Source organism: Fundulus heteroclitus, unplaced genomic scaffold (genome assembly GCF_011125445.2).
Source record: "Fundulus heteroclitus isolate FHET01 unplaced genomic scaffold, MU-UCD_Fhet_4.1 scaffold_118, whole genome shotgun sequence".
Taxonomy (NCBI): Eukaryota; Metazoa; Chordata; class Actinopteri; order Cyprinodontiformes; family Fundulidae; genus Fundulus; species Fundulus heteroclitus.
This window is the reverse complement of record NW_023396530.1, coordinates 131,913-147,706: the sequence shown is the minus strand read 5'-3', so window position 1 is coordinate 147,706 and position 15,794 is coordinate 131,913. Positions and strand designations below refer to the sequence as shown.

The 15,794-nt window shown below is 40.2% G+C and overlaps 1 protein-coding gene across 1 annotated transcript; it reads right to left on the bottom strand.

Annotated features, from left to right (window-relative positions):
• Positions 1 to 768: 768 nt before the first annotated feature.
• Positions 769 to 13,726, bottom strand: LOC118558268 (zinc finger MYM-type protein 1-like). Its single transcript, XM_036128774.1, has 6 exons — positions 13,230 to 13,726; positions 12,088 to 12,126; positions 11,867 to 11,953; positions 10,267 to 11,764; positions 900 to 989; positions 769 to 798 (listed from the first exon to the last, which is right to left on the bottom strand). The coding sequence occupies exons 1-6, from the start codon at positions 13,343 to 13,345 to the stop codon at positions 769 to 771; spliced, it is 1,860 nt and encodes a 619-aa protein (XP_035984667.1). The 5' UTR covers positions 13,346 to 13,726.
• Positions 13,727 to 15,794: the final 2,068 nt, after the last annotated feature.

Below are 15,794 nucleotides of genomic sequence, written 5' to 3'. Positions count from 1 at the left end.
TCCTCCCCCAGGAACTGTCCTAAAAGGGTTAGTCACCGATGAAAACACAGGGCTCTGCATGTTCATCTCATGGCTGTGAGACATAACGCATTGATCCGGACAGAAGTTTCAGGGCCGAGGCTTCAGCTGCTGGAAAAACATCCATTTAGGAAAAGCAAACTGTCCAGCTCCAGAACAGCTTTAATGCTTCAAACCAGGTGTTTTAGTTTGCAGCTATGTTCAGCACTTTGTTTCAGCCGCTGGCTCTTTTTATGTGCTTTATAAATAAAATGGTAAAAAAAGGACAGGTGCGTCTGTTCTGGTTCCATCCCAGTTCTCCACAGCGGACGGGACTCATTCTGTTGGAATCAGTTTTTGTCAAAGACTCCTGGATGGGTGTCGAAACACTTTCAGAATGAACTGAGCGAAAGTCTGGTTGCCTCCTAAATAATAACATTAATAACAATAATCCTCCAACATATGCGTTCAGAGTCGCAGACCAACACTGAATCTGTGCATCCCTTCCTGGAGCAGTTCAGCCCGTTGGAGCTGGACTTCCTGGTGGCTGCAGGTGGAACCAGAACAGGGTAAGCAGACCTTTAAACCTGCCGCAGAAACTCAAAACTGAGATTAATCCACCTTCCTTAACAGTTTCAGGAGGACGGTGTGTTCCTCTGCCTCTTCTCCATTGTGAGATCAATAAAGACTATCTTATCTCTTCTTCTCTCCCCAGGGAGCTACAGGGACAACTGGAGCATTCAGCTGATGAGGAGAGATGAAGAACAAGCTCTACCTCTGGAAGCTTTGGCTGGTCTGGGTCTGCAGAGAGAAACAAAAGAATGTCAGAGAGCTGTCCAGAACCACAGACCCACACCAAGGATCCGCGTCGGTGAGGACTTACTGCAGAGCTGCAATCACACCTTCTGCCTCACAGCTCTGGGCAGGTCCATCAGAGCCATGTTGTAGCTGTTTGCTGGTCTGTGTCCTTCCTTCATCTGCACTGCTCTGCACTGCACAGACACAGAGAGGAGGTCTAACGATATGAACGCTGACATGTAGGCACGTCTGAGCAGGAACACCTGATGCAGAGAAGCACAGACAGAATGGAGGAAACCTGGGCGGACCCTCTGAAGGACCTAAGGAGGTCAGTCCAGCCTGAGACCCCTAACGCAAAGCTCTATAAATTCCTTGATTGTCACGTGATGGGGAAATCTGGGCATGAGTTACACACAATTTATAGAAATGGAAAAACAAGCTAATCTCATCTGAAGTTAGTTCCAGAGCAACAAAGGATGAGCTGCATCAGAAAGGCCTCATATCGTTCTGAATATCTCATCTTTTTTTATAAGTAAGTCGTATTATCAACGATTTTGCAACACGTTGGTATTTATTTCTACTCTTCTTCTTCTCTCTTTTTATTGGGGTTGGCAAACAACTTATAGGTGCATTACCGCCACCTTCCAGATTGGAGTATGGATCAGATGTTTACCTATTATAATCTCCCCATAATGCCCGTTCTTCTTAGAAAACTAAAAATACTGCTAAAAACTACATCCCCAGATGATCTCTGAAACAATTCCCTAATATCTAATTTATTTTTGTTCCTACTTAAATCTCTAAGTAACACCTCTCTTTCCTGAACATATTTGTTACATTCTAAGAAAATATTTTGTACTAATTTTCCACAATAGGTACAACAACCTGTATTATGTTTATTAATTATTTTAAGTACTATTTAATCCTGTATGTCCAAATCTTATTCTAGATATTAATTCAATTTGTTTATATAGCGCCAATTCATGAAACATGTCATCTCAAGGCACTTTACAAAGTCAAAATCAATCATTTTATACAGATTGGTCAAAAATGTCCTATATAAGGGAACCAGTTGATTGCTTCAAAGTCTCTCCAAGCAGCATTCACTCCTGGGGAAGCGTAGAGCTACAGGGAGAGTCGTCTGCATTGTTGATGGCTTTGCAGCAATCCCTCATACTGAGCGAGCATGAAGCGACAGTGGGAAGAAAAACCACCCATTAACGGGAAGGAAAAACCTCCAGCAGAACCAGAACCAGGCTCAGTGTGAACGCTCATCTGCCTCCACCCACTGGGGCTTAGAGAAGACAGAGCAGAGACACAGAAAGCTCAGAAGCTCACATTGACCTAGGAGTACTTTCTATGTTAGAGGACACAGAAAGCTCAGAAGCTCACATTGACCCAGGAGTACTTTCTATGGTAGATGGTAATAGAGGATGATCTGCCTCCCCTGATGATGTCACAGCTAACAGAACACCAGACCAGGTGTACCTTCTATGAAGAGAAAAGAGAGAGAGCAAAAAGTTAAAAGCTGAAATGACAACAGTCGTTTCACTGCAATGCAAAACTGGAGAGCAGTAGGAGAACTCAGCAGAGAGAGAGAAATAGACCCTGATGTCCTCCAGTAGCCTAAGCCTATAGCAGCATAACTATAGAGGTAGCTCAGGGTATGAGCCACTCTGACTATAAGCTTTGTCACAAAGGAAAGTTTTAACATTAGTCTTAAAAGTAGACGGGGTGTCTGCCTCACGGACCAAAACTGGGAGTTGGTTCCACAGGAGAGGAGCCTGATAGCTAAAGGATCTGCCTCCCATTCTACTTTTAGAGACTCTAGGAACCACCAGCAGACCTGCAGTCTGAGAGCGAAGTGCTCTGTTAGGAACATACGGGGTAATCAGAGCTCTGATATATGATGGAGCTTGATTATTAAGGGCTTTATACGTTAGAAGGAGAATTTTAAATTCTATTCTTGATTTAACAGGAAGGGAAGCTATTACATATTCTTCTTTTTTTAATTCTATTAGATGTTCTTAATTCCCCAACTTTTTTGGATACTATAAGAAAACCTAGCACTGCCTCCTCTATCACACTGTTCCTGCCATTTCTTTTTGATATACATTTTAATATTATTCTTTACCTCATTTTTACTTATTTTAATATTTAAATCAACAATAATCTTTTTTGCAGCACTCTTAGCAAAACTATCAGCCAACTAATTTCCTATAACACCAATGTGGGCAGGAATCCAAACTAAATTAACATGATAACCATAATTTTTTAATCCTAAGAATTGAGTGAATTATATCCAGTATAATATCTTGCCTTGATTCTGAATTTAACTTTACAATACTTATTAATGCACTACTTGAATCTGAACAAGTTATAACCTCACGTTCTCTTGTTTCCTCAATCCATTCTAAAGCCATTAAGATAGCCATTAATTCACCTGTATACACTGCCAAGTTATTCTTTTATTTGTCATAATATCTAAATCTGGAATTGCAAATGCTATACCTACTTTATCATTTAACATTTTAGAAGCATCTGTATATATTTGTATATATCCTCAATATTCTCTTTTTATATAACCACCTCCTTTTTTCTAACTGTCTCCCTTTTTCTCAGTAAGTGTAAATCAACTTCAGCCTGTCCAAAGGTTCATGATGGAATAACAACCACAGGACTAATTAAAAAGTTATTTATTCCTACAATTTTTACTTTGTTTATTATTGTCCATCCAAAACAATTAATTTGTTTCTTTTCTTTTTCTTGACAAGGTTGCAGCCTAACATATGGAGGATGAACTTCATTATGTTCTTTAACATTTATCCAGTAAATTATGGCTAGTTGCTCTCTTTTGAGCTCCAGTGGCATCTCACCCATCTCAACTTGTACAGTCATGGCCAAAAGTATTGAGAATGATTCAAATGTTAATATTTACAAAGTCTACTGCTTCAGTTTTTATAACGGCAATTTGCATATACTGCAGAATGTTATAAAGAGTGATCAGCGTAACAGCAATTAATTGCAAAGTCAATATTTGCCTAGAAAATGAACTTTATCCCCGAAAACACATTTCAGCATCATTGCAGCCCTGCCTTAAAGGAGCAGCTAACATGGTTTCAGTGATTGCTCCATTAACACAGGTGTGGGTGGTGATGAGGACAGGGCTGGAGATCAATCTGTCATGATTAAGTCAGAATGACACCACTGGACACTTTAAAAAGAGGCTGGTGCTTGGCATCATTGTTTCTCTGCTGTGAACCGTGGTTATCTCTAAAGAAACACGTGCAGTCATCATTGCACTGCACAAAAATGGCCTAACAGGAAAGAGAATGGCAGCTAGAAAGATTGCGCCTCAGTCAGCAATCTATGGCATCATCAAGAACTTCAAGGAGAGAGGTTCCATTGTTGCCAAAAAGGCTCCAGGGCGCCCAAGAAAGACCAGCAAGCGCCAGGACCGTCTCTGAAAAGTTTTTCAGCTGCGGGATCGGGCTACCACCAGTGCAGAGCTTGCTCAGGAATGGCAGCAGGCAGGTGTGAGTGCATCTGCACACACTGTGAGATGGAGACTCTTGGAGCAAGGCCTGGTCTGAAGGAGGGCAGCAAAGAAGCCACTTCTCTGCAGGAAAAACATCAGAACAGACTGATATTCTGCAGAAGCTACAGGGAGTGGACTGCTGAGGACTGGGCTAGAGTCATTTTCTCTGATCAATCCCCTTTCCCGTTGATTGGGACATCTGGAAAACAGCTTGTTCAGAGAAGACGAGGTGAGCGCTACCAGCAGTCTGGTCTCATGCCGACTGTAAAGCATCCTGAAACCATTCATGTGTGGCGTTGCTTCTCAGCCAAGGGAGTGGGCTCTCTCACAGTCTGACCTAAAAACACAGCCATGAATAAAGAATGGTACCAGAATGTCCTCCGAGAGCAACTTCTCCCAACCGTCCAGGAGCAGTTTGGTGATGAACAATGCCTTTTCCAGCATGATGGAGCACCTTGCCATAAAGCAAAGCTGATATCTAACTGTCTCAGGGAACAAAACAGAGATTTTGGGTCCATGGCCTGGAAACTCCCCTGATCTTAATCCCACTGAAAACTTGTGGTCAATCATCAAGAGGCGGGTGGAAAAACGAAAACTTCAATTCAATTCAATTCAATTTTATTTATATAGCGCCAAATCATGAAACATGTCATCTCAAGGCACTTTACAAAGTCAAGTTCAATCATATTATACAGATTGGGTCAGATTATACAGATTGGTCAAAAATTTCCTATATAAGGAAACCAGTTGATTGCATCAAAGTCCCGACAAGCAGCATTCACTCCTGGGGAACCGTAGAGCCACAGGAAGAGTCATCTGCATTGTACATGGCTTTGCTGCAATCCCTCATACTGAGCAAGCATGAAGCGACAGTGGGAAGAAAAACCACCCATTAACGGGAAAAAAAACCTCCGGCAGAACCGGGCTCAGTATGAACGGTCATCTGCCTCGACCGACTGGGGTTACAGAAGACAGAACAGAGACACAACAAGAGAAACAAAAAAGCACAGAAGCACACATTGATCTAGTAATCTGTTCTACATTAGATGGTAGTAGCAGGTGAGCCGTCTTCTCTGGATGATGTCACAGTTAACAGAACGCCAGACCAGGTGTACCTACTATGAAGAGAAAAGAGAGAGAACAGAAAGTTAAAGCAGAAATGACAACACATAATGCATAATTGAAGAACAGTAGAACTCAATATAGTGAGAAAATTAGATCCTGATATACTCCAGTAACCTAAGCCTATAGCAGTAAAACTATAAAGGTAGCTGAGAGTAACATGAGTCACTAGTTATAATTTTTGTCAAAAAGAAAAGTTTTAAGCCTAGTCTTAAAAGTAGACAGGGTGTCTGCCTCACGGACCAAAACTGGGAGTTGGTTCCACAGGAGAGGAGCCTGATAGCTAAAGGATCTGCCTCCCATTCTACTTTTAGAGACTCTAGGAACCACCAGCAGACCTGCAGTCTGAGAGCGAAGTGCTCTGTTAGGAACATACGGGGTAATCAGAGCTCTGATATATGATGGAGCTTGATTATTAAGGGCTTTATACGTTAGAAGAAGAATTTTAAATTCTATTCTTGATTTAACAGGAAGCCAATGAAGGGAAGCTAAAATTGGAGAAATATGATCCCTCTTGTTGATTTTCATCAGAACTCTTGCTGCAGCATTTTGGATCAGCTGAAGGCTTTGAACTGCATTTTGTGGAATTCCTGATAGTAAAGAATTACAATAGTCCAGCCTTGAAGTAACAAATGCATGGACCAGTTTTTCAGCATCACTCCTGGACAGAATGTTTCTAATTTTGGCGATATTCCGGAGGTGAAAAAAGGAAACTCTGGAAACCTGTTTAATATGGGATTTAAATGACATGTTTTGGTCAAAAATAACACCAAGATTTTTTACTTTATTACCAGAGGCCAGGTTAATGCCACCCAGATTAAGTGATTGGTTAAGAAGTTTATTTTTTGAGGACTCTGGCCCAAAGATTAAAACTTCGGTCTTGTCAGAATTTAGATGCAGGAAATTTAAAGTCATCCAGCTTTTGATGTCATCAAGACATGACTGCAGTCGAAGTAATTGATTGGATTCATCAGGATTTATGGATAAATATAGCTGAGTATCATCAGCATAACAGTGGAAATTAATCCCATGCTGTCTGATAATTTTGCCTATCGGAAGCATATATATAGTAAAGAGAATTGGTCCAAGGACTGAACCCTGTGGTACTCCACAGGTGACCCTAGAGTTTGAGGAAGATTTATTATTAACATGAACAAATTGGAATCTGTCTGACAGATACGATTTAAACCAGCCTAATGCTTTCCCCTTAATCCCTACAGTATGTTCAAGTCTTTGTAGGAGAATATTGTGATCAACTGTATCAAACGCAGCACTGAGATCTAACAGGACAAGTATAGACACAAGTCCATTATCTGAGGCCATGAGAATATCATTGGTGACCTTCACCAGAGCTGTTTCAGTGCTATGATGAGCTCTGAAGCCTGACTGAAACTCCTCAAGTAGGTCATTACTTTGTAAATGTTCACAAAGTTGATTAGCAACTACTTTCTCAAGAATTTTAGATAAGAAAAGAAGATTAGATATAGGTCTGTAATTTACTAACTCATCTTGATCAAGAGAAGGTTTCTTAAGTAAAGGTTTAATAACAGCTACTTTCAAAACCTGTGGTACATATCCATTTACTAAGGATAGATTAATCATGTCTAAAATAGTGCCACTGATCAAAGGGAATATGTCCTTAAACAACTTGGTTGGGATTGGGTCTAACATACAGGTAGAAGGTTTAGATGAAGCTAAAATTTTAGATAGCTCAGAAAGCTCTACTGCTTCTAAACAGTTCAAACACTGCGCAGATTCTAAAGATTCCTCCAATGCTGCCTCACTTACTGAGGACGAGGTAATCATGTTTGGGAGGATGCCAATTATTTTATTTTTAATGGCATCAATTTTATTTATGAAGAATCCCATAAAATCATTACTACTAAGAGCTAAGGGAATGGATGGATCAACAGAGCTGTGGCTCTGGGTAAGTTTGGCAACTGTACTAAAGAGAAATCTAGGATTATTTTTATTCTCTTCAATTAATGATGAAAAATATGCTACTCTAACTCTGCGAAGGGTCTTGTTATACAACAATAGTCTGTCCCTCCAGATTAAGTAGGATTCCTCTTGGTGTGTAGAGCGCCATTTTCTCTCCAATTTCCTAACATTGTGCTTCAAGGAACGCAGCTCTGAATTAAACCAAGGAGCCAGCTTCCTGTGAATAATCACCTTCTTTTTCAAGGGAGCTACATTGTCTAATGCAGAACGCAATGAGGAAGTCACATTGTTAGCAAAGGTATCGATTTGTGAATGGGAAGAAACAGCAATGCTGCCATCTACAGGGCATTTCTGCAATACTGAGGATATTAAGAAGGGGACAGACTCTTTAAGTTTTGATACAGCATTATCCGATAAAAATCTACTATAATGGAACCCTCTTTTGGGGGTGGAGAATTCAGTTAGATTAAACTCAAATGTTATTAAAAAATGATCAGACAGGACAGGGTTGTGAGAGAATACTGTTAATTCTTCACAATCAATGCCATATGTCAGCACAAGGTCTAAAGTATGGAGCCGAGAGTGCGTCGGTTTATGCACATTTTGAACAAAACCAATTGAATCTAGGATAGTTTTAAAGGCTACACTAAGGTTATCACATTCAGTGTCAACATGGATGTTAAAATCACCTACTATAATAACCTTATCAGTATTTAACACCAAATCAGATAAGAAATCTGACAACTCATCCAAAAACTGAGTGTAAGGGCCTGGTGGACGATACAAAACAACAAACAGAAGAGGTTTTATTGCTTTGCAGTTTGGATGAGGGAAACTGAGGGTTAAATGTTCAAAAGAACTGTAATTATTAGTTGGCCTGGGACTAATTAATAAATCAGACTGAAAGATAGTTGCCACTCCTCCTCCTCTTCCTCTTCCCACAGATCTGGGAATGTGGAAATTTGAATAACTGGAGGGGGTTGACTCATAACTTAGGAATTGTGACAAAATGCAAGCATTGATTGTGCAAGAATGGACTGCTATCAGTCAGGATTTGGTCCAGAAGTTGATTGAGAGCATGCCAGGAGGAATTGCTGAGGTCCTGAAGAAGAGGGGTCAACACTGCAAATATTGACTTGCTGCATTAACTTATTCTGTCATTAAAAGCTTTTGTTACTCATAATATGATTGCAATTGTATTTCTGTACGTATGTGATGACATCTGACATACACACATGAAAACCAGAGGGCAGCAGATTATGTGAAAATATAATATTTGTGTCATTCTCAATACTTTTGGCCATGACTGTAGAGCTGAAACGAGTAGTTTTCATTGCTCCACAACAAAGTCTCAATGCCTGATATTGTATTCTATCTTTTTTGTTTTTTTTAATAAGCTACTTGAAGCTGAATTTTTATAAAATACAACCATAATCAAAAAATTATCTAATTAGCCCAACATAATTGTTTATTTCTTCTCTTTTTATCGGCCTTTCTGATAATGCTCATTCACTGTTTCTTTAGAAATCACTTTATATGAGATTACCTTGTTTTTTTTCTTTCTTTCATTATTACATTTTGTGCAACTTTGTGTCTTTACCACAGTCACGTCCGTATTTCTACTTCTTATTTTAATGATCTGATTAAAAGAAACGCCGTTCCCATCACCAGGGGCGCAACTACCCAGTATAAGAGGGGTATGCAGCATCAGTTTTGGCGCCCCCCCCCCCCCCCCCCCCCGGATTAAAATAAATAAATAAAATAAGTGCCGGACATCATCATGTATGGTCTTTAAATAATAAAGGTTTATTTTAAAGTATATCAGCCACTGTAGGCCTACCATAATAATAATTATATGGTATATTATTAACAATGTTAACACATAATAAACAGTTGCAAATTGACAAACATTAACATTATCATTATAACCAATGCAACTTAATCCATGCCTTAAAATGCAAAAGTAAGCCTACAAACAAAGATCCTTTAGAACCCTCTCTGTAAATTATAATGTAGCTCAATGTAACAATGTTGCTACCAGATTCTAGAGCCCTCTTTAGATCCTACTAAATTGTAACATGGCGTGCCTTTGCACTTGCCCATTTATCTAGTATTGCATCAAATGAAATAGTTCGTGCCACACTGTTTTCAATTGAAATTACTGCTAATTGGGTTAAGCGATCATTACTCATGTTGGAACGAAGGTATGTCTTTATCAGCTTTAGCTTGCTGAACGATCTCTCCGCAGAGGCAACTGTCAAAGGCATTGTCAGGAAAACTCTCAGGGCTACTGTTAGATTTGGAAAAACCAAATCAAGGTTCTCCTGTAGGAGGAAATTTAATTTATCCAGAGCCTTTTCATGACCCCTAAGTAGACGGCTCGCTGGGTAAATTTCCTGAATGATATCTCTTGAAACATCATTGGTAGCCAGCGCATATGTTGTCACTGATTCCTCCAACTCAGCTTTTGTCATGTGTTCCATTTTAAAGATGAATTTAAACTTTTCGGACACAAGGTGAAGATTGCTGAATCTATCAGACAACTCCTGAATTATTGTGTCAACAATCACATTGAACACCATGCACCTAAAATGGGTCTCGGGTTCCTGTTCATAATGGCCAGTGCTGGAATCATCACCATGAAATCTCTTTTGCTTTCTGAAACGTCTCTCTCTAAACTCAGGGGAAGCATCCATCTCAATGGCTATTCTGCGTGCAACATCAAGGGATTTTTGAAAGCCCTCCACTCTGTACTTATGCAAGAATTCTTTAAGAGAATCTATCATTCTAATGGCGGTGTCCATCGAGATGTTCACTGCTTGCATTGCCTTGCTGACATAGGTGATCTCTGACAATAGATCATACCAAACCAAGAGGCACATGAGGAACTCCATGCTGACAATCTCGCCAGAGAGCGACTTTACCTCTGAGACAGTTTTGCCATCTTTTTCCACTTCCTCAAGCTTTTCCAAAGCATCAAGAATCCCCCCTAACTGGAAACGTACAACTTTGACGGAGTCTAATTTTGCTTCCCACCTGGTATCACTCAGAGGCTTCAGAGTAATGTCCACAAATTCTTTCAAAATATCCCACCTCTTCACCGAACCCGAAAAAATGGTGTACAGTCTTTGGAGAGTGCCAAAAAAGTTAAGACACATTCTGTTTGATGATGCAGCATCACATAACAGAAGGTTCAGACTGTGGCTACAGCAGGGGATAAATAGTGCCTCTGGATACTTCTGCTGCACCAATGTTTGCACACCCTTGTGTATACCCCTCATATTTGAGCCATTGTCATAACTCTGCCCCCTACAGTTAGCAAACTCCAACCCCAGGTTATCCAGCACCCCAGTCAGTGTTTCTGTGAGGCCTTTACCAGTTGTGTCCTTCACGACTGTGAAGCCAACAAAAGACTCATTGATGGTGGCATTCTTGTTGTCGTCTGTATGGACGTACCGGATTATTACTGAGGCCTGCTCCTGCTTTGAAATGTCAGGTGTACAATCCAACTCCACTGCAAAGTACTTGGAGGCTTTAACCTGGGCACAAATTTGAGCAAGTACACATTCTGAAATTGAATCTAAAAATTCATTTTGAGTGCACCAGGTAAGATATCCTGTGGTTTCTTTAGATGCTACCTTTCTAAGATGCTCTGCTAGTGTGACATCATATCGTGCTATGACTTCAAGTAAACCCAGGAAATTTCCATTTTTAGGATCTCCTAATTTAGCATTCTTCCCCCTCAGTGGCAAGTTCCTTTCTGCAAGGAAGAGTATGCAGTCGATCACTCTCACTAACACACTTCTCCAGTGTGCCTTTTCATCATCTATGGCTCTTTGCAATGTTCTGTCAATAGTTTTACCAAGGCGTAAGCGGGAGGCTAATTCTTTCCACAACAGATAAGCAGTTATGTGATAACTACTGGTTTCATGGTGCTGCAGTGTTTTTGAAAGACACTGCCAGTTATTGTACCCCACAACAAAGCGCATGTCAACAACTTTAGCTCCTCCAAAAAGCTTACATGCAAAACAATACACTTTATCCGTACTTTTGGAGTACAGTAACCAATCCCGCTGCACTTTTTCTCCATTGGCCATTAAACGAGAACAGTATGCTTTGGAAAAACACCTTCTACTCTTGTCTGATCTTGGATACGGCCCATCAGGACATTTCTGTGGGCCATTCTCAACCATACGCTGCCTAAATGAGTCCCCAATTTGGTGTGGTGGTGGCCAGTCAGATGGATCTTCTGAGTCCTCCTTTTCACCTCTCTGTTCCACATACTCTTCCACCTCATCTTCACCTCTCGTTTTCACATTCTCCTCCAATTCCTTCTCAGTGGTGAGTGGCTCTCTATCTCTGTCTGCACTATTTACCCCCAAAAAAGGACACAGTAAATAGGTTGGTCAACAGAACTTTAAACCATACTGGACATTTAGTTTTGTGTGGTCTAAAGAATAGAACTCCTACCTGATGTCATCACTGGTCTCATCTATACTTGATGCCATCACCGACTTCATGTCTGTCTCATTCACTCCTTGCCTGTGTTCTTCTCCACTAAGACATGTTGTCAAATAAACAATTTGTAATAGATTTTCCATTATTAGTTTTTTCCATATTAATGATAGTAAGAAATCAGTCTGTTGGTATCAAGTGGCTCACCCTACACTTCCACCTAATGTTAGACCTACCTGCCTTCCTCTGTCTTTCCTGATCCACCATCCTCACACCTGAATGAAATGAACTCACTGTTAAATATAGCAGCCTTAATTCAATTCTAAATCAGCCTAGTGATGGCATCAGATAAGACAACTATTATGCAGTAAGGTTTTGCTGCTGTTGAAATTACATTCACATTTTGGATTTTAAAAAGTAGAAATATGGATAGCCTTAGCACAGACCTTTAGAGAGAGATGTGACCCTGTAATTACAGCTTCCATGTCACCCAACAAATGTAAAGCAGCCTACATGTCTGACAGCACAGCTAACATGAACAGCTAATGGTAAAAATAAATCTTTATTGCATATTATTTATGCATGAGTCACTGCATAAGTTATGTTTTCTGGATTATTGTAATTTATTGTACATGCTACCTTATATTTTCCACTATGTCAGCGCAGCAACATTGGTTTTGCATTAAGCTAGAAGCTAGCTGTAAACCCCCATTTGGCTGCTACATTCCCACTGTTAGCAAACACTAGCTAGTCTGTTCATATATATTCATATTGTATGAATATACAAGCCTAAGTAACGGTAGCAAATCTATGCATGATTCCATGGTAAACCAAAGTCATTGCATTAGTTATATACATCAACAGCTAATAGTAAAACAAAATATATTAATGATTCCATGATAAACCAGTTTATGTATCTGTTTTCCAGATTCTTGTCCTGTATTGTACCTGCTACCTTACACGTGTTTCCCGCAGCGCTATCTTTCATTCTAAAATTCCAAAGAAAAAAAAAAAAACTAACTTGATATGCTTCCATGTTTATTTGACGTTAACACGCGGTTCTTTGTTTTTGCGTTCGCGCGTGCAACAACCCCCCCAGTCGGTCCGCGCAAAACTTGTCGTCGTAATCCCCCCCCCCCCGTCCGCGCAAAACTTGTGCCCCCCTCCCCCCCAATTCTCCGTCTCGCCTAAGCAGATTCCTGCGGGAAACACTGCTTTATATTTTCCAGTTTTCAGCTCAGCAACCTCGGTTTTGCACATGCTAAGCTAGCGGTGAACCCCCATTTGGCTGCTACGTTAGTAATCGCCAGCTAGTCTCTTAACGTGAATAAAATTATTTGCAAGCCTCCAAGCACAGCCGTCAAACTTTAATTCCTACCTGTTGTCTTTCACCATCCACTTGTTTAACTGCTGTCGCATCCCTTGACATGCCATCTCCCTTTCCCTCTTCCTTTTTCTATTTTTCGCCCCCGACAGCTTTCTTGATTTATCCATTTTCCATAGACAACTGAGCTCACTACTCGTAGGCTATTCTATCTGCGCGCTCAGCGCTCACGGCGCAGCCTGCGGGAAGGCGGGACCTGACATCAAGCCCCGCCTTCCCGCAGGCTGCAGCTGGATGCTTCTCCCCGCTCCCTCTTGTGTCAAAATTCTACGGTGGAATCTTATGACATAGGGCGTCTACTCTAACATGTTTTGTTCTAAAATGTTATTTAAAACATTGAGGAAATTCAGAAATGATTAAGAAAAGCACAATAGCAGCTACATATAGAAAATAGCAAAACTTTTTTTTTTTTTTTTTTTTTACCATCACTTTGGCGCCCCCTTGGTGCTGCGCCCCTATGCGCTGCATATAGTGCATACCCACTTTTTGCGCCACTGCCCATCACTACAGAACAGCTGCTGGTTCTCTTTCTGGGGGGAAGTCTCCCTCAATCAGCCGTAAACGGGCAGGATAACCGTTTTTTTTTTTTTTTTGTTTTTTTTGTTTTTGTTTTTTTTTTTAGACAAATGGTGTGTCTGATAACAGCGGAAGCGGAAAGAGTACTGCCCGTTTGACAGACACTCTCTGATACACAGAGAGTGTCTGTCAGACACTGTGAGCTTTGTCGGAATGAGGGCAGAATAAAGGTTTTAGGCGTCAGGGTGACGGCTTTAGCGGCAGTTAGCTTGTCAGCAGCTGAACTCGTGAAGCTCTCTGCCTCTGCGGTGGGAGGAGCCCGGAAATCCTCCCAGCCAATCAGAACGGACGTTTGACCTGGGCCACCAGAAACGTCTCTCGCTACTGGTTCGTTTTTCATGCTGCATTTAGAGGCGTAAATAGGAAATCGGAATTTTCTCCCCAACTTTGCTGGTTTTAATTTGATTTAAAGATTTTATAGACGACTTTACAGTTTACCCGCAGGCTTCCTGTTTTCACGTTCTCACTGTGCATGCTCGGTGTTCGTCCATTAAAAAGTTCCAGAGGACCATTATTTCGCTGCCTGGACGTCTCAAAACTGCAAGTTTTACCATAGACATCATATACGTAGACGCGTCGTTGGCACTGAGCTATATAATACACTGGAGTGCTGATTTTGCCGAAAAACTGAAGTCACTGGCCGCCATCTTGCTCCTCCCTACTCTCACAGAATCCCACAGGATTTGGTTGCAACAACAAGCAGTTTTCTGGCTGTGTGAAAACGTTTCACAGGTAATTCTACAGTCAGTGGATGTACTAACACTATCAACTACTAGAAAATTAGGTGCTGAAATATTTTACATGTTATTCATATTAGATATATATATGTATATATAAGTATGTGTATATGTATATATGTATATATATGTATACACATATGTAAATATATGTTTTTGTATATTGTTATTTATATATTTATAAATGTTAAACATATATATTTAAATGAATAAAATGCAAAATATTTCAGCACATGACTTTCTCAGTACTTGATATTTTTAGAACATAACATAAAACTATATGGCATTTGACATTTTAAAAGTTTTAAGCTCCCCCTGAACATGAGAAAATCCTCGTTATTCGATGCTGTAGAGCACATATTCCTTAGTTACTGGGGGGAAATAGGGAGTACCAATATGGCGGCTGGTGGCTTCAAAGTGACTCGTTCAAACAGACAGCGATTAGCACTCCAGTGTATTATATAGCTCAGTGGTCGTTGGGCGCAGGTTCGCACGTCAACGTCACCGCCATATTGTATGTGGCAGAAAAAAAGTTCTGTTGTAGTGACCGTGGATCAGAGTAGATGCCTCATTCCTGTGCTGCATGGAAATGTATTCTGGCTGATTTTACTACTTGTATCTGCCTTCTATAAACTAAGGCTGCACCATGATACAAAACTGGACACACTAAAGCTGCAGAGAGGCAACACTAGAAAAAAGCTGTGTTAGACCATTCTTTTTCAAGGTTTTTAGCATGCATACAGTACAGACTATTGTATTTAGACATTTATAAGACAAATAAATAGCTGTGTGATTATATAACTATAGGTCAAGATTATAGCTGTCTATATATATGTGTGTGTGTGTGTGTGTGCGTGTGTGTGTGTGTGTGTGTGTTATGAATATAAGGATCAATTTGTTCAATCTAAACATTGTAGTCTTCATTATTTCATAAAACCGTGTCACATGTGAACCTTTAGGAACAGACTTTTTGGGGGAGTATTAAGGAGGTAAAATTACTAATATGAGAAAAAAAAGACCTAGGACAATAAAGTAAAAAAAAACAACAACACACACACACAAAAGTGGTAAAGTTATGAGAAAAACGTCATATTAAGAGGGAACATTTCCAGAATTATTCCACTCCTATAGTAATAGGGCCAGGTTAGATTATTTTAATTATTTCTATTCTTTACGAGAATAAATTCAGGAGAATGAGCTAAAGGGATACGAAAATAAACTTGTAATATTACAAAAATAAAAATAT